Below are 25,593 nucleotides of genomic sequence, written 5' to 3'. Positions count from 1 at the left end.
TGCATGTATTTGCATTGTGATCGCACTTTTTCCTGCTGTGTGCTGTTAAAGAGGAGGGAACTAGATTGTTTTATTTATTCGTTGCCCTTCTGCATCTCTCTCCATCACCTCCACCTCTGTGGTTTCAGCTCCAGCTCAAAATGAGGTCAAACAGCGGCGTAATCTTTGGCATCCGTTTATCTCATTTGCAGTCTGTCGTCTCGGGACCGAACCTGCTTCCGTCTCATTTGTCACAGCTCAGTCAAAGTATCTGTCTGACAGCTCCACAACAAACAGATTCATTTCTGCATCAGTACGCTAACAAGTCAGGGTGCATGAGTCATATTTCCCATGATGCTTTACTTCTAGTCAAAGGTGGGGGTGGGGTTTCCCTGGAGTCCATGGACGGGAGACACCTCTGAGTAATCTCTGTCATCCTTGTTGTCACTGGAGCGCCATGAATAGAAGAGGAGAATCCCTGCAGCCTGAATAGCAATGCACTATACAGAGAACGTCGACCGGTATCACTGTACCTTCATTTTTACCAGAGTATGTTTCATTCTTACGATTGTATTGATTTTATTTTTGATTTCCAGGCCTCTTGGCAAGATTTTTTATCCCGTTGGATCATCTTTTCTTATTCATCCCTATAAATTGTTTTCATAAGACTCCTTGACTTTTACCCAAGGATCAAACTTAAAGTCGGCTGTTCATCATATCGCACAGGAGGAGCCGTTAGCGGTGAAGAAAAATGTCCAGCATTAATCTGCTGGCATCCTTGGAGAGGAGAGGAGAGGAGAGGAGAGGAGGAGGAGGAGGGAGGAGGGGAGGGAGGAGAGAGAGAGGGAGAGGAGAGGAGGGAGAGGAGGGAGGGGAGAGGAGGGAGGAGGGAGGAGGGAGGAGAGGAGGGAGGAGGGAGGAGAGGAGAGGAGAGGAGAGGAGAGGAGAGGAGAGGAGGGGTCATAGCTTCACTAAATAACAAACACCAGTATAGATCATTATGAGTTCCCCCTTCAGCAGCTGCTTATCCATCATGGAGACAGATCGATGGTTTGATGTGAGCTTTGGGACGATGTTGACTTTGAATATTATAACCACAATATGAATGTGATGCATGACCCTCCCCTAGGTGGGACACTCTCATCTTGTGACCACCCCCCTGTCAGTATTGGGTGGTATGAAGGGAAGAGGGAGACAGTTTCCTTTTTACCCTCGCTTGGACTTTCTTCTTCTGATATGTGTGGAAATGCGTCGTGCACATTTAGCATGAAATCAAAAATCATGAATCATGCATAGGGATGCATGCAGGGAAATACAGGCATGTGCTCTGCAGGAAGATAATTGTAGTAAACCATCCATATGTGAATGAATGACATTTTCCGTAGTGAACAGACTACGCGTTGCTTAGTAACCGCTTGGATACAAAGTCCAACGACCACAGATGTGTCAAGAACATGATAAGCAATTACACAAGACAGGAGGTGTTTCCCTCTGCAGATTATATCTATGTTTTTAAACCCTCAGCAGAGCTCCGTTTGCATTGGCAGGACTGGTATGATAAACAGGCTTTACCAGTGTGGCAGCAAGTGGCAGCATTTTTTTGCATATAGACAACACATCCTTTGTAAGACAAGCACCAAATCACGAGCTCCATTTGCCATTCCACTTAAATTTTAGTGTCCAGGAAATGCCATGACTCCTTCATCCCAATTTGAATTCAATTATTATTATTTTTTATCTGATCCAGATCCTACGGCGCGGCGGTTTGATGCTCTCCAGTTGCCAATAGTAACCAAAGCTGGCCAAGAGCAAAAATCCACTCGGCAGTGAATGAAGCGGAGAGGTGATGAGGGTGGAGGGGGTGTTTAATGTCGCTGGAGATTACAAAGACCATAACAGTTGTCAATGAAAAGGCTGCTGCAGCCTCAGTGCAATGTCCGCACCAAAATCAAACAGCTCCGGGCACGAACCAAAGTCTGGTGTATTTTAGTGTGTGCTATTCTGTTCTTTAAAACTATTGTGTAATCTGTTATGTAAGTTTTTTTGTGCAACAGTGCTGGTTGTGTTGGGCCTAGAGAGGAAGTGGTGAAGTGGATCTCAAGGTAAAGAGTGTATTCTCATGAAAAACCAGCGCCACTGCAGACCTGAAGAGACTATTTGCATTTCCCCGCAGGTTCAACTTTTAGGATCACTCTGAGATATTATGCAATCCCATATTTGCATAATATATGCCTCTCGTTTGTTCCCTTATCTTGGCTCTTCTTCTTTCGAAAGAGGATCTAAAAAGCTGTGGCTCTTCACCGAAGAAAACATGACCTGCCTTTCTACGAAGACTCCGGTGTTGGCCGCCTTCTTGGTCTATTGTTTTGCCGTCCAGGTTCATGTGACTTCGCTCAAAGCCATAGAGCTCACAGTAAACAAGGAATGACCTAAATGTGCACCTTACTGAATCAGGAGCTGTGCATGGATGATGGACGTATAACTGGCCCCTCTGTGTAAATGATGGCCCCTTCATGGCCTCTGAAGAAAGAAATACAGAAAGAAAGAAGAGAGGTTTGTACATTTTACCTACATACCAATGCCAATACATACACAAGGCATGAAAATAAAATAAAAATAAATCAATATTCCTTATTTCCTTTTTATTTATTCATGTATAAGAATACGATTTATTCCTCATGGGACAAAGAAAAGACAGTAAAAAGCTCAAACGTTCCTCTGGTGCACTTGCTGCACCGTGCGCACGCGGAGCGGAGCATGCAGAGGCCCCTTCATTCAATAGCAGGGGGGCTTCAAGCCAGGCATTACGTATTTGCAGTTCGTCTCTCCGCCAGAGGATGGCGCGATCAGACCTGGGCGGAACCAGTAGCGAGAGAGAAAAGGGGGCCGGATGAGACCCTGCAGGAGCCTGCCAATAACAGCCCGAGTTGGAGGCTGCGCGTACTACGGAGCCACACTGGGGTCTCAGCGCGCATCGCACACCGAGGGAGCAGGCGGGCACAGCGGAGTCTTCCCCCCCAGGGAGAGAGAGATCTAACACGGCGTCGACTGCAAAGACAAACACGGACTGTGGTTAATTCCTTTAGGCGGCATTAGAGTCCTGCACAGCCCCGGTGGAGGCGCCTGGACCGACACAGTGTGGCACCGCGCTCTCCTCTCCTCAAATCGTGAGTAGCCACCGCGCGTATACCTGGGAGGACCAGAGGCTGTGTCAGTGTTTGTGGTGTTTGCATCTGGATTATCACTCAACAAACACACACACACACACACACACACACATATAGATAAACACGCACACACACAAGTGGCCAAGCGACGCTGGAGTCAAATCACGGGGATTACAATTGTTTGTAAAGCTCTCGGGCTGAGCTGCGCGCGTCATCTTCGTCTGAGCAAAGTGCTGAGAAACCTGCTCCCCCACCCCCTGGACTTTGGGACCCGAGTGAGGAGCTGCTCGGGGAGCTGCACCTGACAGGAGGAGGAATCCGCGGGAGAGAGGAGCCAGATTTGAGCCGCGGAAAGGGGGTGAAAGTGAGAATCCTGCGAGAATGCCTCTTGCACAGATCGCAGAGCCATGGCCCACCATGGAGCTGGTGCAGCTGGAGACGGAGGTAATGAGCAATGACATGTGTCCACGTTTGTTTGTGCACGAGCAGATTTAAATTTTTTTTTTGCAACTTGCTTTTTTACGTTCAGGGGAAATAAACCAAATACCCTAGTTTCAATGGCAACTTTAGACTTTTGGAGTAAGTCAACTTCATTTATAGCTTTAAATGTATCTCCTGTGTTTTAAATTAAAGTCTTCCCTTTATCAATCTATCTCAAAATGTGTTGAATGGACTGTCCATTTTCCAGTGGACATACAGCTCTGGGGAAAAAACTGACACCACTACAATAATTTTTGTATTTATAAGTAAAATGACATTTGAAATCTGGAGTGGTCTCCGCAGCTGTATAAGTTTGTCGCTTACATCTTCAAGTTCGTTGAGACACTGGACTGTTACAAGCTGTTTGACAGAGCAATGATTTACCATTTTCATTCATTGGGTTTCAAATGGCTCCAATTAACCCTCTTTCACTGGACGTCACCAGCAGCTCCATTTTCAAAGCTCACAAACACAAAGACCAGCAGATCTGAAGGACACACACAGGCTCATGATCCCTGTCTGTCACAGCTAACCACTGCAGAGTTGTTACCAGTAGGGCTGGGCGTTAAAACAATGTCAATAATTATCTCTATGATTTTCATCAATAGCATTATAACAAAAGTTCAATATAGATCCATATATTGCTTATGCATTGTGCAAGCACAGTGAGGAAGCCGTTCTCATGGTCATTTGCTTTATGAATAATAACTTTATTTACCCAGCACCTTTGAAAACAGCCGTTACAAAGAGGACAGATATAAACGAGAATACAGAACATCAGAACACAGACAGTAGATAAGATAATACAGCATCATTTATAAGTAATGGCAAAAGAAAAGGAAAAACACGAGGCAGCAACTTGTTCCAGGAACGGTGCACCAACACAGTAGATGGCGGTAATGCACTTTGACGTTTGGTTACCACACACCGATAAAAGCAAGATGAGTAATGGCAAAAAACAATCGGATAAAAGTATGTTTTAAGAAGAGTTTAAAGCCACAACCTTCACTCAGGAGCAAATATCAGTCTTTAAACTTTCAAGAAATAAGAACGTGACATTTATCGTCATAATTTTTCGACATCAAATGATATGAAAAGTTTTATGCCATATCATCCAGTTGAGTTTCCATTGTCTCATACATGAAGGAATCAGGAAATGAAGGCCTGGATGGCGATCATTAAAAGATCAGCCCACAGGATGAGCTGTCAGAGCAGTGCATTTAAAATTCAACAATGTTTAATCGTCAGTCGGTTTCAGTTGAGTGTTTGGTTTTTCATCTTTTCACATTCTTGTCGATGGCTTGCAGTTCAAACATGCTGACACCTGCACTTGTGTCATTCTGTCTGTGCTGCAGAGTTTTTAATTAAACACCTCTGATTCTGCAGGTTGGGAGGACGTCTTTATTAGGCATGGAATATTTCACAATTTTCTGTTGTGAGCACATGGAATGTAGGACGAGCAATAGAGAATAGCTGCGCTAATAGGGCTCAGACCCTATTATTCTGATGCAGCATAATTATTCATGATTTGGCTCTTGAACAGACTGGTTGCTTAGTGAATATGCCTCAATCACACTACGGCTCTTATGAGCAGAAATAGGCTGCGAAGAGGCAACTCGTGGAACTGGCTGCACTGGTTTGAAAATATCACTCACTGTTTTCAGTTAGTCTGGATCTATAAATGAGCTATTTTGAATAAATCTGCTGATTATTTGATTTATTAATACCCGTGCATTTCTGTGTCTGATGTATCGTTCTGTGCACAAAATTACAAGGTGCGTTCAGACGGCTCTGCCAGAGATGAGCGAGATAATGAACGAGGCTCATTTCTCCCGCCCTGATTTGCTGGGAGTGGATATTTAATAAATGTAGCGCTAATAAGCAAGCGGTGCCGAGGAAATGATTTGCAAAAGATGTGAGTGGAAAATGTTTGTTGTTGTTTTCAGCAGCAGAGTTCGCTCATTAAACTTGACGCCGTAATTGATGAAATCCTGAAGTTGAGGAGTCTTGACTCATTAAGCCGTGCAATCAATCAGGCAAGTGCTACTACTGCTCATGTTGCTAGACGTTATTGCTTGATGGAAAGAAAGCTGTTGTGGTTCATTTTAGAGAACGAGAAATATCAGTATCGGTGCACGACGAAAAATCTGCACGTTAAGCAGAAAGAAGCACTACAGGTAATTTAGAAACGGCGTCATCTTGGCATAATTTATTCAGGAGACTCCAGTATTTACAGTACCCTGCAGCGCGTTGAGTTGGCCGAGGAGCGTATCACAGCCGAGCAGATGGTTAGCCGCGAAGAGTGCTAAGTTTAATACGGTAAAAATACCCTGCCTTTGTTTGTGTGATGCTCACAACTCTCAGATAAATTTGTGAGTCGTGTATACAGCACGTGTGTAAATATCAGCCTATACATCAAAAGGAGAAATTACTTTTATTCTCTTCTCATCTCAGTATCTGCCCGTGACATCTAGTGTCTGTAATTAATTTGCTCGCACCAGTCACTGCCAGTCAGAGTGGGATCAGAGCCATTTATCTCTGTCACCAACCTACCAGCCAGCTGCACACTTTGCTTCCCGATGGCAGCGTGCGGGAGTCGGCACGGGGCTCAGATTGATCGCGCACAAAGAGCGAGTGAGTCTGGAGGCCATGCCAGCGAACATGGTGGGAGGGATCAAAACGGAGGCCACAGCAACGCGAGTGTAACCAGTCATATTAACAGATGGGGACAGAACGAGAGACAAGCTTTTTTGGCTGATTTGGAACATTGCGGTTCGAAGGGGAAAATTAGCTTGTATCATAAAAAAATAACATCTACATGAGGTAAAACACACGCAGTGCAGGCCACATCCACACTGCTATGGTTTTGTTTTAAAACATCTTTTGCGTCCAGACTACTCAGGAGTTTTCAAGACCTTAAAATCGGGAACTTTAAAAACGCAGCTGGACCCGTTTTACGTTAAAATTGTTGTACGGACGGGCAGAAACAGAGACGTTTGGTAACAATAACGCATTCAACCCTGATTGGTTCCTCATCAGTCACGACTTCTACCAGGGCAGACAAAGCCTTGCTAACGCTAATTGTCAGTAATGCAGGATTCACACGTATGTGTTGTGTTAATGCTTGACAGTGTGCTTGCTCAACGCTTGGTGCAGGCGTCATCGTCGAAACGATAACGATCACAGTTTCATCATTTGGACACCCATATGATGAAACTAACCCCTAACCCTACAAGCTTTAGTGCCATGCTAGCATTTGAGCTTTTCGTAACCACTGCCCCACATCGTTGTCCCTGTTCTTACCTTTCATCATTCCGTTTTCCCCGTTGTGGTATTTTTGTAACTAAGCACCCAACTGCAAATAGACAACGTACCTCTGTTTACACCATCACGCACATCACGTGCATGTACGTGAATGGTCAAGTGATACGTGTTTTCAGGTGTGTTGGTATGGACAGAGGTTGCTTCTGATGCCTAACTAAAATGCTCATCTGGATGTAGGTCGAATTTTTAAAACCAAAAGATACTGTTTGGGATGTAGCCACAGAGAGATGTGCTCTGATGCACTGGTTGATGAAATGCTGTGTCCCCATCATTCATAATGTGAGTGTCCTTTGGCGCTTTAAGCAAAACAAGCAAGAAATAAATGTGCAAATAAAGTGAATCAAACATATTTATTTAATTATTTATTCGTCATTGAATCACTTCTATTGCGAATTAACTAATCCTGAATGAATCATTTCTGATAAAGGCCCTTGAACAAATCAACCCTGTCCCATCCCTGTTGAGTCACTGCACCACCGGCATCGGCCACTGCTGTGAAACATCTGAATCATGCCTCTGCTAGTATTCACGGATCAGAGTCCCACTGCAGAGCTGCCAAGTGGATCCACAGCCTTTTGATCCGTTATTTAAAAATAATCCCTCCTCTGCCAAACTCTAAACTCAAGTGCAACTCTGTTACTTTGGCCCATTTCATTGATTCACGCGGATCATTGAGAAATTATGAAACATCAGTGCAGTTGATACGCAGACACATGGAAAAGAGTTTCACCTGTAATGGATGAATTGACACTTTTTGGTGTTGTAATCGAGTTACAATCAGGTGGAGAAGCACTGAAGTGTTTATTAGGTAGTTTGCTGGTTATTTTCCCTCTTCTAGTTTCCCTAAGACGATGTTGATGATGAGGGGAGGTGATGTTAAATGTAAAAATTTGGCACCCAGTCTGGATTTAAATGTATTTTTCTCTGGATGTGGACCCACAGATCTGTCGATTAGTGGTGGCTTCAAATACTGTTCCATACTATGCATTTCATTTAAAGTACTTTATATACACTCCTTTTTATAATTCAGAAAAGAGGGCAAAGCAAAAGTCGATGTATTTACAGAACAGGACAGCACAAGCCTGAATATACAGAGCATGGCTGTCTGAGCTGAGGGCTTGAGGCAGAGACATATGGACTTGTCTATAGCGTGGAGTCTTTTTTCCATTACGTAATCGGACGTGTGGACGAGGAGAAAGTGGAGTATATGAGAAGAATGAGTGCCATGTTTGCCAGCCAGGTGTGGTCAGTGGTGTGCACTCAAGTACTTGTGTAAGTGTGCATCGGTGTGTATGCACGTAGGCTTAGTTTATCTGGGTGTGACTTGTAGAACAGTGTGTGTAGCAGGGCTGGGTGGGCATGTGATAACAAAACCCTTTAGTTGAAAGGTGCGTTCTCATTCCTTTGGACTTCAAGAGTGAAAAGTTTGTCTTCCTGTGAAACTGTGACTTTATAGTGTCCATCCACAGTGCAGCCTGTCGGGAGTTGTGCAGATTTAATGTCTGAAAAACCTAATTTCCTTTCACTTCACTTTTATGGCTGCGAATGTCAGAGATAAACCTTTTAGCACGGACTTGACTTGACAATAGCAGCTTCCATTTTCTGGCATTTACCAAGAGGGTACATTAGTAATGTGACCTGTTGTCAATGCTCAGTGGCAGGATAGATTACAACAAGTTTAGTCAGGTAGAATTACAGACAACAACATAGAATGCTTAATGTGTTTGCTAGTTGCCTAGTTACCGGGCAGCGTTGTTCTAATCACACAGATTTATCTATCAAATGCTCACAGCACCAGCGCCCAGAGAGTGTTTACTTTGTGAAGTTAAACAGGAGAATACAGGAGTCCTGTGAGAAATTAAAAGTTCTCCTGATTGCTTATGGCCTGGTTTTATTTCCTCTTGTGAAGTTGTGTGTATCATAAATCGCTTTTTCTACATGTTTACACAACTACTTCCTCCTATTAGTGATTGCTATTCCCAGAATATCATATCGTGATCTTTTTTAAAACTCTGTCACGATTCAAAGTCTAAATTATTTCCTCACAATTTTGAAAAGTACTGTGGAGAATATCCAGACTCAAACCAATCAATGAATTTATCTGTTTGGACTTTATTATATTATATTTTGTGTGTAATTGTTTTTATATAGTTCTATTTTAGTGTATTCTACTTTTTTAATTATTATTATTTTTACCTCATCAACAAGGAATTATCTTGTTCAAAACACAATCTAGTATTAAAGACAACATTTTCAACAGGCTGATGTGCATCAGTGTCTTAAATCAAACTTGGTCCGCAGCTTTGAACGGCACCGTAGCCACGTAAAATGTCACGGCTAAAATCACCCCATTCCATCGTTTAGTTTCAGGACTGTGTGAGTTATAGATGAGTGAGGTTGTTCTGACATTTGACTTGTTCCTTCAGATCCTTGCTTTTAAAGGTGGTTGAATAGATTTGTCCTGTTACTTCTGGAAGTGGCGACCATTGCCCAACAAATATTACAGAGGCCTTTCCTTCAAAGAGTATCAGCCCACTCGTTCTCGGTGAATTTTCAGGACAATATCCTGCTGTATTCTGCCGGCAGGAAAAACTTAATTATTGTTAATAATTTCAGGAGAATATCTGGAGTTCAGTGCATGTCTGAAAGCAGCTTTAGATAGAGACACGGTGTATACTGGCAAATCAGCCCAGCCATCGGGTGGATGGTTATTATGTTGGCAGGTGAACGTAGCGTAGATCCATGTTGTTACAATAGGCCGATTTGTAAATGTCAAAGAATTACATCATCCCTGCAAAAAACTAGATTGTCGACACCTTCAAGATTGATTCTGGTATGAATTCGTCAGCTCCCTCACCCCTGCCTCCTCGCTATGCTTGGGTTGTTACGGTTGTTTATTGTATTCATGTATTTGACTTTGAGTGTATTTATGTGGCTGTGTTTGTGTGTGTGCATGCATGCCTGTGCTTTCATTGAGGAAGTGCAGGGGAGGGAAAGCACCATTAAATGGGCCACTTGGATCAGCCATGCAGAGCTAATGAGCCTGAAATGTGTTGAGCAGCAAAGAAGGGAAGGCATTGCTGACCACACACACACACACATGCACAAACTCCGGCATTTGCACTCAATCACTTAGAATTCCCGTCGCTGGTCGTCACCACACTGGCTTAAACAAAACCAACCACATACACCTCACTGAGGGAAGATAAACGATAGGAGAGAAAGTGAAGTAAACAAGGAAAGTGAGATTCCTCCGCAGAGTTTGTTTTAGCCACGTATACTTCCTCTTGGTTTACTTTAAATACCCTCTCCTAAAATACATCGGTCTGTGCCTGACTTTAAACTGCACTCGGTTGCTTAATTGCTTCCACGTCTCCCATTCCACCTCACGTTAGGCCTCGGGCAGCTTTTATGACGGGCACACTTTGTTCAAGTTGAACTCTCTTGAAATCACCACTTGGTCTGTAAAATTTGGTGCCAAAAAGCAATACGGAATTTTTCGGGCTGTTTCCGATTTTAGGGAGTAAGCAACTATATATATTCTGTAGATTGGTCTATGTGTAGTGAAGTTGGTAGGTTTTACTTTTGTGTTTTACTATTTCTGGCATAGACTATATAAGATTGTAGGGTTATAGCACCCAGCCAATTAATAGCTGATGATTAGTGAAAGTAGAATATAAGGAAGTACATCCAGTTGCCAAACAAATCCAATCATGAGATGCAGTGGGGTATTTCAGCGGCAGTAAATTATATCCACGCTCTGCTTTCTTTATGGTCAGATCTTTTTTTTCTGGTCAGTACGATATCCCATCAAATCAAAACAGATGCCACTGCCTCTGCAGCCTTGAGGGCCTCCCTACGCTCTGAACCCTTTAGGTTTAGTGTTTGATTGTTAAGGCCACTGCTTGTCATTGTGTTGCCCGGCTGCCTTATTTTGTGTAGTCTGCAAAGGAAGAGGAAGGAGGAAGAGGACACGAAGGAAGTTTACAAGCTCAGGGTCGCCCTTCTGTGATGGAAAGACAAACAAAGAAGTGGGAAAAAGGGGGAAGTCGTTATAACGGGGGTTCTCCCATTTTTCCAGAAGGCTTTGATTTTGAGCCCGGGAGTGTTTCTATGATCGGTGTGAGGGGTCAGTTATCATCAAGGGCTTCATTTCACACTCATCACTGGTGCCCAACTAAATCAAAAAGCTGCATGTTGATGTTGTGCCATGATAACTAGAGGAGTCTTTATATCTGGAGCTCAACTGCATTTACTATCTCTTCAAACTTTATGACAACATTTTCATCAAAAAGTAGAAGAAATGAGACCCCTACAATTTTCTTAATGGTTCCATTTATATGATGCAAAAAAGTTACATTTAAATATACCCCATCAACCTATTTAAGACCTATCAACATTTTAATAGATTTAATGGATTTTCAAAACAATTCAAAGAATTACATCTACTCCTTATATCCCTCATTTAAAAATAATCCTGAATCGATTCTTCTGTAAATATTATTTTACCTGCTGGACTCATGACGCCTCCTACATCACTGAAAAGTCCAGTCTCTGAGTACGTCTCCTCGAAATAAGCTTGTTGTTGTCTTGCAGACTAGTTGTTATATCAGAAACTTCATCTTTTACTTGTTAGCCAAAGTTCAGATGAGCACAGAGAAGCTTTAGCGGATAAATATGAAAACAGCCTTTTTGCATCAAACTCTTCACATTCAGGAGGTCAAACATCAAGGTTTAAAAAGAACTGTGGTGAACACATATTTTTGAGTGGAGAATGATTTGCAAAATAATGAACTAAACTAAAATGCTTGTCGATGCATGTGTGTGTGTCAGACTCTAAATGTGTAAGTGTTACTGATGTATTTGTGTCACAGTGTGTCCCTCTGTAGACCGAACATCTGGGATAAGAAGTGATTCTAATCTGTCCTGACATCATTACGACCCCTTCACATTAAATAATCACAAAATCACCTCATTCTTCTATAAATCACTCTCCTTGTTCTTCATCTGTCTGTGCAATAGATGCACGTAGAAACCTATAATCTAACTGAGTGAATGTTCGAAGTTATCCACCCACTTCTGGACGTCGTATGAATAACATGTTGATTTTCTGAATCGCCTGTGGCCAGTCATTGTTTTACAAATAACAATGATTAGCCTCTTCAACACGACTTACCTACAGGGGGGGAAGGATGAAGGATGTGCATTTGTGTGTCAGCCTCAGATTATTAGGTTTGCCAGTGGAGGAGCAAAGTGCTGGATACAATGGACTGCTGCAGCCCACGCAGTCTTGCAAATGTTCTCTTGCATCTCGCATTATGTGTTTTCCCCCTTCACACACACATGCTCACAGACACATGCGATACATGTACTGTTACCCGCTCTGACTGGTTCTCACGTGTGCTTTCTCGACAGAATGGGCAGAGCACAACTGATGACGGAGTCACACCTGCTGTCAAGGTACGTCGCGGCTTCTCTGGAACGCAGAGTCACAAAATGCAAAAGCATACACACACACAAACACTTGCACACACGTGCTCCTAAATCAGATTCACTCACAGTCATGTGGTTCAACGTCGGATGAATCAGGGACAGGACTTGGACACAGCTCTTAGGTGGAATTCTTGTCTTGTTTTTCTATGAAGCCCAAATTCTATCAAAAGGCAATTTTCACTTTAAGCCATTGCCATCTTTACAAGCAGAGGACAAGGAAGCCGCTGTGCTCTCTTTTGTCCGTGCTCGCAAATGTGTGACTGTGCATTGATTTGTTCATCCAGCAGTTGCATTGACAGCCCTCAGAGGACATTAGTTGGCTGCAGTTTAATGTGTTGAATACTGTCTGGTGAGGCAGCTCCAGCAGCAGTCCGAGCTGCCGCGTACGGTGATGTGTCTGGGTCAATATTAAAAGGCTGTGGTGTTACACATGCTGCATGATGTCTCGTGCGGAGACAAATGCACACAAACATGCACACACAGAAACACGCGCTCCCTGAGAACCATTGAGTCAGCCCTTTTCCTCCCTCCTGGCTCGGGCCTCTATGCTTTATTGTCCAGGCCCTGAAACGGGATCCTGTTTCCTCCTGTAGACTGTTACTCTCCAGCCATGGAGCAGAGGACAAGGAAATGTTCCTTCTCGCTTGGCCTATCTTCCTTTTTTTTTTTCTGTCCTCACTCTCAAGGGGGAGAGGCTCTGAAGAGCAGGTCGCCTTTCCTTTCAATTCAGAACAATGTGCTGTGACTGAGGGAGAGCGCCGGGTTTCAGTCAAAGGACTGAGCACACAAGGCCACGCTGGCCATTAGTGTTTGAAGGCAAGGGAAAAAAGACCCAAGCCTTTTAATTGATTTGAATAATAATAGGATAATTGACAGAATGGCTCAAGTCATTACTACAATATTAATGGGCATACTTTGCATTATTGATGCACAAATTATAGATTATATAAAGTAATCAGAACCACAAAGTGATTAAATGCGGAGTAAAGGCTAATTTATGGTGCATATTTGTACAAAAAAAAGGTACGTGCTAAATAATTTAGTATAGTATATAGTTTTTGTAAAGATATATAACGTTGAGCATAAAAGAGACTTTAAAATTGACTGGCATTACTCAGTTTTCCCTGAATTTAAAGGTAGCTGATTTTGCCATTTTTGTCAGAAATTGTTGAGGGGCTATAAACTAAGATACCCACCTTTCGGACACTGGATCGCTCGCATCAAGGCAGATACCTGATCCACGTAAAAAGGGTCAGTATCGGCGGCGATGCCAATCCTGCCCGTTGGATTGCTTCTACACTAATCATATCACTATCACTGGACTCTGCTGAAAGTCGATAATATTTAATTATGGCTCAGGCCTGGGCAGCACTGTGATTACGTACATTGCATATTGTGCTAATTGATTGTGGAGTATTTCTGTAATCTGATCATTTGTGTAATCTAGTTAAACAGGATGTCCTTCAAATGGAGTCTGTGTCTGGGAGTCTACAGGAGTGGTGGCTCATGTTTCTCAAAAGAGATAAGACGGCACGAGATAATAACGAACCCTATAAGAAGACTGAAGGATAATATGATGATAGATTTTGACAGGTATATGGTGAGAATAACTCTGCCTCTTTCCTCTTACATTATATAAATCTCACCTTGAGATCTGGGTTGTTGGAGCATGTGGGGGTAGACTTCGTCCCCAGACCCTTCTGGCACCATGCAGGCAGAGCAATGATCGATGCCGAGTGGCCGCTTGAATGCTGGGAATCTGATAATGGCTGCTGTTATCTCCTCTTACCATGGGAGTTACCTGGCTCCGGCAGACCTAATGGGAGGAATGAGGGGTGAGTGAGGGGGAGGGGATAAAGGTAACAACTGAGACCAAGGCAAAGAGGATGGCTGATGTGAATGTTAACCTGAAAAAGGTTTTATAATGTTTGAGTAATAGTGTGTGTGTGTGTGTGTGTGTGTGTCTGAGGGGTGGCTACGGTTAAGTCAGTCCTGTCCCTGCAGAAAACTAATGAGCCGTCTACTGTTTCCTGACATTTCTCTCCCCGACTCCTCATATGGTGTAAAAGTTAATAAAACAGTGTATCACTCGGCCTGTGGTGCTGCTTCTGTTGCCTTTGTCCGTCCCAGGCTTTTTCTGAGCCATTAACCTGGTCGTAAAGGTGACGGCAGCAGGTGAAGCTCTCTGGCAGGTTGCACTTCACACACGGTTTTATGGTTCTTAAAGCCTTTTTTCTCATCTGTACCAGAATAAGGGGGATGCATAAAAATATAATGAAGTGAGGTATAAATCAAGTTATATTGTGCTCACGAGCGCTGCAACTAATCATAAATCAGTCGTTTTTTCTTTACAATTATCAATTAATTATTTAGTGCCATTGTTCCCAACAGACAATGCAGGGCTCAACGCAGTGATTTCTATCAGCGCTTGGCAATAGATGTCGGCTGTCGGTCCAACGCTTGGAGAAAATCACGTTTGAGACGCTGCAGCCAATATTTTTTGTTTGATAAATGACTTAATCTATTGATTGATCAGCATAATGATTGTTGATTGTTTCTGTCAATTAAAGGTAGAGTTGGTAAATTGCTTCTGAAAAACTTTTAATCTCATTTGTTTTCCTGGATTACCAACCCTAGCTTTAACCAGAGGGGGGCTTGGAGAACCTCTTCTAATTAATATAGATTGAGTCAAAGTATCAATTGGAAGTCAACCTTCCACCATTTCTGTTTGCTATTTCTCCAAAGGTTTGTTTATTTTACTCTATCCAGTTTTAAAGAAGGTTCCAATAAATGGCGTCTGTTGAGCTGTATTGACGGGATCTCACTGTCACCTGAGAGGACACTCAACTGATCCTTCTTGTCACAAAACAATTATACCACTCAACTATTTACTCCCTGCCACAGGACCAGGCTCACAATGTTCTAAGTGTGAGAATTGGCCTATTTCTAGCTGCAAATCATATCATCGTCTTTGCCCTTGGGGCTACCTCTGAGGATGATGTGTGCAAAAAGCTGAAACAATGGAAACGACAGCCTCAGGTATGGAGGTGCTAGAAAGTTTTGGACTTCTCATAATAATTTTGTATGATCTAGTTGCTGCTGATTGATTTGAATTCACATCTCACCTTCACAGAGATGGCATTATTTAAAAAGTATTAGTTGATTGAAAGGAGATTAATTGGCAATAATGACAATTCTCAAATGAAACAAGACATTAAAGAAATCACCAGGAAATTCCTTTTTTTTCAACATTTTAATATTTTCACTACTTCTGATGTTTGTTTGTTTTTGGCTGAACGCTTCATGTGAATATAATCGGATTAATCACAAATAGAAACAATTCTTAGTTGCAGCCCCAAACACTTGAACTTTCTGTCTTGGGTAATGGGATTGTCTTATTGATTTTATCCACCACAAGTTGGGAGTTTGGAGTAACAACTGAGCACCAGTCACAGAATAAGCCTTTAAAAAGAGTATATCAAGCAAATATGTTTCAAAGTTCGAAGATGGACAAAACAAATAATATGAAGAGGTCCCCTTGGACTCCATGAAACTGTAATGGGCATTTTCACTACTATGTCATTTTGCAGCCCAAAATCTGACTGTTTGGATCACACTGTGCATATAAATGGAAGATATGTAATGGCTTAAAGAGTTTCTTTGGATATTCTCATCTCTCCTGCACAAACTGAAAATCTTAGATGCTTGTTTGGCAGTAAAAATTCAGTTTATATGCAACATTCACAAACTCATGTTGTGAAACGCACAGAATGTGGTCAATGATATGCATAGCATGCAGTTTTGCTTCTCGGGTGTGTGTGTGGTCCAGATATTACTGATGTTGTGGGGACTTAATTTTCTGTCTATGCAGTCAGAAATTGGGGACTTGTCTTCAAAAGGGGACGTAAGGCAAATCCCTATAATGTAAACATTATATTTTAATTTTTTCGTTTATGTTAAGGTTAAAGTTTGGCGTAGGTTGGGGGGGTTAGGGTTTAAGTTAGGCAAGTAGTAACCATGGTCCTCTGAAGTGTGTGTGTGTGTGTGTGTGTGTGTGTGTGTGTGTGTGTGTGTGTGTGTGTGTGTGTGTGTGTGTGTGTGTGTGTGTGTGTGTGTGTGTGTGTGTGTGTGTGTGTGTGTGTGTGTCATTCCAGTATATTAACTCCCACATACCAAGCATGAGGGCAGCAAGCAGAAGGAGCTAATCCATCGGTGGGGGTGACATTTTTTGTCGCCCCTTTAATGTAGATAAGGGCTTTTTACTATGGCGATGTGCTGAGCGAGTGGTATTTGTGCTTCACTGCCCGAGTGACGAGAGGGCACAGCGGAGCGAACAGGGGAGCGAAGGAACTGTCGAAAGCAGGAGTGGAAAGGGGAAAGGAGGGAGGAGCAAATGACAGAGGAAGACCAGAGTACAGAGAGATGAGTGGAGAGAAAACAGTCGGCCGCCCCGGCATTGTTCTCCCTTCAAGTCATGCACACAGACGCAGTCACACAGTTTGGAGCTTTGTGATTGAAGAGAGACTCGGGAAGCAGGATGCCAAGGAAGGGGCAGAATGACTCGTCACGCTGTGACTCTATGAGGAAGGATTTTTATGAATCAAACGAACACACACTCATGCGTCTCTCTGTGAACTGATCTGACGTTCCTCTGGCTAGTCTGTCTTTATCCTCTGAACGCTAACTGCCGCGCTTGCACAAGCAGCCCGTCGTCGCCTTGCTGTTCATGTGTGCATTAATCAGAAGTAGGGCTCAGGGCAGCCGTGGTGTTGAGTGTTTCCAGGACTGATTAAATATTTACTAGTGGAGAGAGAGAGAGAGAGAGAGAGCGAGAGAGTGTGTGTGCGTGTTTCGGTAGGGATTGCATGATGAGCTTTTTGACCCCTGGGCTACCGTAGATGGCTGCAGGGCTGGCAAGTCAGGAAATGGGAAAGTCCAGGCTTCGTAGCCTCGTGGCGTGTGTGTGTTTCTGTATAGCCTCGCTGTCTGCACATGCATGTTGTAGGCATGGCAACTGCTCTCTCTTCCTTTCGCAAACCTGACCTCGCACTTGATTTATGTGGCACCTCCCTCCCCCCTACACACTGACACTGTTAAATACACAAATACATATTCCACACCAAAAGCTCCCCTCTCTGATTCCTGCAGAATCAGCCTGTGTTTAATCTTAAATCCTGGATGGAGTTAAGATTGCACACAGAATAGTCTTGTACACAATCTGTTCCCTGCAGTGAGCCGCCATGCATCCAGCACTTGCTTTTCATGGTCCTTGTGGCTCATGGGATTTACTAACCTATTCTAAGATGAACTTGGAGATGACACTCAGTCTGGAGTGGAATTCACTCTGTATGTCACTGATAAGCATTTATCATGGCATTTGGGCATTGTTGGATTCATGCGAGAGTGAACAGAATGCATAATCTCCGCCTCTTCATGAATAGTTGTGGTTGCTAAGTGACACTAATTAAGACAGTAGGATATTGTTGTGGAAGATGGAGACAAAAAAATAAAAGAAGAGATTAGAGAAACAAAGCCACCATTTGTCTTTTTCTTTTTACAACAATATGACAAAGCTTTGCGGTGCACCTCTGGCTGTAGATTCATATTTGCTGGGAAATATACAAGGGTAATGTGGGTTATGTCATCTGATCAGCAAGAAAACTCATGGGCAGATTTCCCAGAATGACTGACTGTGTCTCTAAGGGACGTCCTCTCATGTGGGGGCTGACTAATTTCTCATTCCCTGCCATGTCTGTCTGTTAAGGGGAACACTCTCCTTAGGATACATCCACACTACTAAGTTTTAATTTTAAAACACATATCTGTTGCTACATTTACGCCTAGCATCCATTTTACTCTAGAGTTTGTAGTTAAAACAGAAGTTTAGAAACACTGCTGGCGTTATTATGTCTCCCTGCAACAGCCAGTGGCCGGATGCTTTGTGTTTTCGGGGTCATCCCTCTGTCCGTCCCATTTTTGTGAACGAGATATCTCAAGAATGCCTTAACGGAATATCTTCAAATTTGGTACAAAGGTTCACTTTGATTGATGATTTTAGTGGTCAAAGGTCAAGGTGACGGTGGCTCCCCAAAACAGTGCAATGTAGTAAGGTCGGGCAGAAATGAAGACCTTTGGAAACAATCACCTGCATTTGCTTCCTGATTGGTTCTTATCACGACTCAACTTCCTGCGTCAAAGGCAAAACATCGCTGTTTCTTATTTGTAGTTTTTTTTTCCTGTAACACAGCAACCAACTGCAAAGCTGACAATCTGCTTCCTGTTTACACTTGCACATGCATGTCCTGAGCATGCGAATGATCATGTGATATACGTTTTCAGGTGTTAGTGTGGATGTACATAATTTCAGATATGGTCCTAAAACTCTAGTATGGATGTAGCTTTAGTATTGTTAAGTAATTATGAAAGTTTATCACCACTCCTCTTCCTCTAATTTCTCTATTCCTACTTTTTCAGTCTGCTTTTCTCTTGGCTCACATCCCAGCATGGGCTGTTTGCATTTTACCTCTTGATGCAATCTGCCTACAAACTGCTCCACTTCCTTGTCCCTTAGGGTTTTGCTGACTAATGTTCGGATTTATGTGAAGAAACTGGGTTTGTGCATGGGGGAGATTGTGCAGCAGTGGCGTGTGATATTTGCCCCGAGCGCCTGCTGAAGCTCATGTTCCCATCAGGATGAAGTACTGTTGTTGTCTTGCAGCAAATCGTAGTGTTTTTGTGGAGTACCAGTGAACTGGAAATTGCAACATGGAACTCATACATCACTCTCCTTGTGTTTAATAAATAACCTGACACCATGTGAATGTGGTACTATCCCTCAACCATCTGCTGCTCCTGTCTGCCAAGCTCCAACGGACGCCAAGAATTATTTGCAAATACAACGAAGATCATATCCCCAAACCTGTGATACTGAATCCGTTTACTACTAAATGTAGGAATTACAATTTATGTCGTTTTTGCATTCTCCTTGCTCAAACCCTTTTTAAAATACATGTGCAAACAAGTAAAGTCACTGTCCAGTTTGTGATTAGGAGTAAAAGATTCGATTTGTGTAACCCGATGATTGTGCAACAGGATATTGCGGGTTAAGGACATCCATGCTCAGTGTGACTTCCTGAGCTTAATAAAGGTTAAAAATAGACACAATTAAACATGACTGTATAGACAGAGGACAGCTGTTGGAATGTACTTTCAACTTGATCCTCTTGTCTTTTTGTGTTTCGTGATCTGCGCAGTATCACCAAATATTCGAAACTGCAACGTTTTTTGCGAAAAAAAACTGATCATCTTGCAAAAGAGTTTGAAATCTTGCCAGAGGAGTAATGCATAATGCATATCTGCTTGACTGTGATCCCCACCGAGCAGAGGCCTGTTTTAACAAGGTTTGGACACGCCTTGGAGCTCCGCAGAGCGAAACACTTCACATTCCAGTGCAGGGTTAGAGGGAGTGGTTATTCACAGGGCATTGGGGTTAGAGGGTGAAGTGAATGGAGCTGTCTGTGACTGATTATATCACGTTGGGCCTCAGGATGTAGACCAATATGCACTCAATGCATTATTGTCTAGTCAGTGCAACATGTTATTGGTGATTTTTGTCTGTCTGTCTATATGTCTGTGGCAGTGTCCATTTGTCTCTGGGTTCCCGTGGGACGTTTTCAGTCCTGAACTCAGTTGAACTTGTAAAGAAAAGCACGTATATAACCAAAGTTTGTCCCTCCTGTTGCAACTGACTGTTTAATTCCAGCTCTGTACGGTTGCTTTCACCTTGTTTGGTCCCGACCTTCTGTTTTTTCAGTTTAGAAAAATGTAACCATGATTTGGTTTGTTTGTAATATGAAAATACTTCTTTGAAAAGTTTGATCTTTTGGTCCAGTTGCAGTAAATTGAAACGGCATCAAACAATAGATGAAGAGAAACCTTTCTTGTCTCTCCAGAAACAGGCTGGGAGGATTGCTTGTAGTCTTCGCCTCTGATGATATAATGTTTGAATGAGGAGGACGTTCATTTGGCGCATGCAAACTAGTGCCGGGTACTGTGTCTGAGGTTGGTGATGCTGGTAGTAATACCATAATGATATTACAGTGGATTAATGAACGATTGATCAACTGGTTAATTCCTTGTCTCCATTCAAAGGGAAAGACTAATGTCAGGCGTATCGATAACACACATCAAATGTGAAACGCTTCCCGGCTACAAATCAATAAACCAACCAGTCTGTAGTGCGCTCACTAAATGTCAATGTGAAACTAACCGGATCAAATGTGAACTATGGAACAAAGACATGAACATTGGTTTGGACCTTGGTCCAGACTTTCAGGTGGGGAAGTGCACTAAGTCAATTTTGTGGGTTTGTCCATGTGTGTATTTTGTGCACACACAAACATTTCCCCCCCCCAAAAAATCTGACTTTGATTGATCTGGTTGCACCAGGAAGGGAAAAAAACAAATGTAAGCTTTTACATTTTAATATGGATCATTGCTGACGACAGCACTGTGGCAATGACTCGGAGGTGACATTGGCTGCGCCCGTCGCAGATGTGGCTCCGGGACACACACACATGCGTAAACACACTTACCATGACAACCAGTAAGAACAGGGAGCAGGGTGTGAGCTTCAGGGTGTGTGCTTTTATACCATTGTTCAGCTGACAGCTCTGTCATTATTATATAATTCAGTAGTTTGTATTGTCTTGGATGCCACTTTGTGACAGGACACCTTGGAGGCACACACAAACACACAAACATATACATGCGTTGGGTCCAGATATAGCACAGACATAGACAGATTGCCGTGTCTGCAACTGACGTGAGAATATTTTATTCTATTTGTTTCTGTCTACTCATCTTTTCCCGCTCCTGGATGCGTTGTAGTGTAGCTTATGTCTTCCCTGTTGTACATGACTCACCCACTTAACAAGCCCCTGAAATGACTCTTCAGCAGGATTATGTTCTGATGAGCTGACGGAGCTTGTTGCTCTTTGCAGTTCCTCTCTCACCCCGCGCTTTTTCTGTCGTCTCGTTATTTCTTGGCAAACGTAAATTTCTAACCTTCATACCTCAGCGCCTCCTTTCAGTTCCTGGGTGTGTGATTAGCTGCTAGTTAGCTGTTCATTAAAGATACTCCCATTGGGCCGCATGCCAGGAGCCGATCAGGTTGCAGCACAACATCAGACTGAAGAGCAGGGTTATTTTTTTCATAAATATCCTTTTGCACACTTTTTGATTCGATTTTTCTCTTTGTGTCTGGAACGTAATCTGTCAGTTATACAAATCCCTCATGTTGTTTTCAAAGCTTTAAAGAAAATTAAAGGAAGTGAGACTTTCTCCACCTGGCCTCTTAGTATAATGTCCTTAGAAATCCAGGAGAAGTCGATATGTGGACACAGCAGGGGATCCCCCACTGTATTAGCCCCTAGCGAGTTGGGGTTGATGATGCAACGCGCGACAGAGATTAAAAAAAACAAAAAGAAAACAAATATTTCCCGTGTGAAAAAGCGGTGACACACACGTAGAGGACACAGCCGAAGATGTCAAGAGAGTTTGTGGTGATAAGAGCTGACGCCGGTGTCTGTGTGTTGTCAAGAAAATCTCATCATCTCCGCAGCGGAGTTAATACGTCACTTCCTGTCTCCGCCTGCTGCACCCGGCTGCTCCACCTCTTGCCTGAGTAATGCGGAGGATTTGTTGCTGTTGTGACGCGTCTGTGCAGAGAACCTCCCGCTGTGTTGTGCATGTGTGAAAGGCGAAATCTGGGTAAACTCCGTAGCCAAGTTTTACCCGCAGGTCATGTCTGAAAACGACTTATGTTAGTCATTTCCCAGAGCCTGAGAAGTCGCCTTTTTGTTGTCACAACAGCTGCTGGAAAGATTGCTGGCTGATTTACTCCAATGACACTCAAAGCCACAGGAGGGCTGGGGTCGTGTAAGGTTGGATTAAAGGGGTAGGAGTTCAAAAGAGAGAATATCCTCAGGGTGGTTGAAGAAGAAGGAACTCACAGTAGTGTATTTTTCATCCCTCCGCTATATATCTATCATCAGTGCCGTGGGATTCCTTCAGTCATTAGTATCTCTCTGAAAAGCCTAATGACAGGTTGCAGATGTTCTTTTTGTACTGTCTACGTGTTGAGACCAAGCCTGCTCTTCCATACAGCACAGTAGGGAAAATTACCCAATACCCCATTCAATTTACTTAATCACTCTCAGGCCAGCTTGCATAGAGAGGATTATTCATCTAGGAGGAGATACATATGAAATATTGCTTCTTTTTATATTGTAGATATTTACCAGCCAAGTTAAGACTCACTAATGCTGCCTTCGCGTACGGAAAGAGATTAATTAGTCTTAAACAATGTCTCTGTCACTGCTCTTTTACTTTGGCATGGTTGTTGAGCAATACATGCACTAGAGGGCCGTGCAGAGTCGAGAGTTTCTGACAAATTTGGCGACAGTGGAGGAGGTTTTGATAATGTATCTCATAAGAAAGAGGAAACAGCAGCAGCTATGTTGTAAATGGTGACATAACATCATATAACTCATAACTCACTAACTCGCAAAGTTCCGCTTTCAGAAGATGTGCACGAACACGGATGAAGTTAACGCAGAGAAGCCACCATTCGTTTTATACTTCAGCATAAATGAGCCTTTACAAGTAATGATTACAGTTTTTGTTTGTAGAATGAAATCCACAGTGGTTTTGATACTTCCACCAGGGGGCACCAAAGTCAGAAATTTTAAGTTTGTAAGTACTTTATTTGTCCTTTGTTTAAACATGCTTTGTTTGGACCTGATCCCATGTCTTTGTCTACATGTGAGTAATGTAGTTGCAGAGGTTTTTCTGTATCTTGGTCTGTGTGTACTGAACACACTCTGCTGTACCTGCTCATTCAGCTTCTATTCTTGTAGCTAAATCATCATCCATTCCTCTCTGCTTTCACTTGAATAAATTGACAATTTATTCACGGTGTGGTTTTGTCTATTCATAGAAGCCAGATATGTTGATGCGGCTATTGTAAAAAGGCTGTTAAATTAAATATTATTATAATGCAACCCAAAGACGTACAGTGTTAGTTTTTCAATTTAGTTGTTTGAGTTATTTTAAGCTGCTGCTATGAAAATGTTTTGACTCGCTGTCGAGCTGCATACTTATCGATTTAATTGAAAAAGACCAAATGGTAAATTTTTACATGTACCTTTTATAATTATATGTACTATTCATGGTACTTAAAAAATCACCAAACTGCTGACACTGCTTCAGAGACTTTTGGTCTAAAGTTAGGCTATTTTAATGTTATTCTATTAAGGTTAGTCACACTGAGACTACAGTGGGCAAATTCAAGTGAGCAGTGAGGGAAAATTTAGGTTACCCCCCCCTCCCCCAAATATTCCTATTAAAGTTCTGGCAAAAATAAGTTTTTAAACTAAGTGATCATCTATTCAGGCTCTGACACTAAGTGAATAATATTTATTGTGTGCTCACTTTTTAATATTTATTCACTTACTGATGTAGCGACTGTCACGAAGGAAAATATCTGTGAGAGCGATGGGATTCATAATCACACTTGTGTATCACTTGTATCTATCGCTTGAGAGAAGAGGGAATAAACTGTTGAAATGTTAATGATATGCACATCATCAGTTATCATGAGCGCTAGTAGTCATGCCATCATTGTCTCCGAGGACGAGAGGTTGTGAGGAAAATGTTTGTGTTTTTTTTTTTTGTGTGTGTTGTCAACAAACCTTCTGCAAAAGTCTACACTGGACAAGTGAGCAACATTCTGGAAATAATCTCAAAGCTTGGTAACTAAAATCTCAAGACTGGGAGGCTTTGAGATGTATGTACCAGGGCTGATGAGTAATGCATCAGCCCCTGGTAGCCCTTGTCATTTCATATTGTCATATTACAGATTTGATCATGAAGACGTGACATTTTGAGGCTACCGTTGTGGGCGTCGACACTTGACCTGAATATGTCCGCCATGTCTCTTTTCTTTCCCGTACACTCAATCTGCTCTGGTGTAACTTTCTGCCTCTCAGCCTCTCCGTCTCCTCACATCACACATGGCGATAGGATTGAATGAGTCAGTTTCAAAGGCAGCAAGGTGTGACTCATTTGACTATTACGTGAAAAGGCTGACAAGGAGCAACCAGACCTGCCAGTTGCTGCTTTTAATTCTTGTCTGATCAGACGATTGAAATCACTGCGATAACAGGGAGTGGAAACGGCCTCTGGACTGTGTCAAGGTGGCGCGCGGAGTGGACTGCAGTGTTCCTGCAGCGCTTCAGATGACGGCAGGGAGGGAACCCTGATGACGCAAACACATACGCACATGGAGAGGCGTGCGCGCACACACACACACTCATTCATACGTGTGATCAGATCCCTCTGGACGGACGTCAATACCAGGTCTGAACTGGGTCCAACCCTGACCCGTTACCCTCATCTAAAGGTATCCTGAAATGAATACATGTCTTTCCCTTAAAATGTAAGGATTTACATCCCAGGGACTTGCTTTGTGTCCCCATAAGGACGACAAGTCCCCATAATGTGACAGTTCTAGGTCCCCACAACGTCAATACTGGAACACACACACACACACACACACACACACACACACACACACACACACACACACACACACACACACACACACACACACACACACAGTAGACCTCCTAAATGAGAAAAAGCAGTGAAGCTTGAAGATGCCCTCCTTCATGCTCTCACTGCCCCTCATCATTCTCCTCCGAACATTCCAATACAGCCTCCTCCTCTTCTCTTCCTCACCCCTCCTAACTTCCACCACTACTCCTCAGCGCTCCTCTTTAAAGCCCAATTCATCACTATGTCTTCTAATTCAGATAAAGCCTGGCTGTTTGACGATTAGTTAAGCAGGTGTCCTTGATTGTCCCGTTTTATTTAGCTTGCTTTTATTTTCGCAAAAAAAGTTTCTTGGCCAAACTTCTTCTTTTCCTCTCTGAAGTTTTCAAAGACGAGTGTGTCGGTCTCAAATCCACTCCGGCTCCAACGGTTTTTGTCGAGTGCTGAATGCCGACTTTTCAGCAAGGTCGTACCAAGTCTTTCAAAAAAGGATGTTTGACATTGTACTTCCTGATTGAACGGCACTTAGCAAATC

At 42.8% G+C, this 25,593-nt stretch overlaps 1 protein-coding gene across 3 annotated transcripts in view; it reads left to right on the top strand.

The window, feature by feature from the left end:
- rps6ka1 (ribosomal protein S6 kinase a, polypeptide 1) overlaps positions 1-25,593 on the top strand; it is a 57,051-nt gene that overhangs the window by 5,291 nt on the left and 26,167 nt on the right. Inside the window, exons 1-2 of one of the 3 annotated variants that reach the window (XM_047341745.1) lie at positions 2,861-3,590; positions 12,366-12,410. In XM_047341745.1, the coding sequence (XP_047197701.1) occupies positions 3,528-3,590; positions 12,366-12,410 (108 nt within the window). In that variant the 5' untranslated portion in view covers positions 2,861-3,527. Of the gene's footprint in view, positions 1-2,860; positions 3,591-12,365; positions 12,411-25,593 lie in introns of those variants that run through there. The other 2 variants (XM_047341747.1, XM_047341744.1) reach the window with 2 other exon arrangements.

This window comes from Hippoglossus stenolepis, chromosome 10 (assembly GCF_022539355.2).
Source record: "Hippoglossus stenolepis isolate QCI-W04-F060 chromosome 10, HSTE1.2, whole genome shotgun sequence".
Lineage (NCBI taxonomy): Eukaryota > Metazoa > Chordata > Actinopteri > Pleuronectiformes > Pleuronectidae > Hippoglossus > Hippoglossus stenolepis.
Note: the sequence above shows the minus strand (reverse complement) of the source record. Positions and strands in the feature narration are given on the sequence as shown.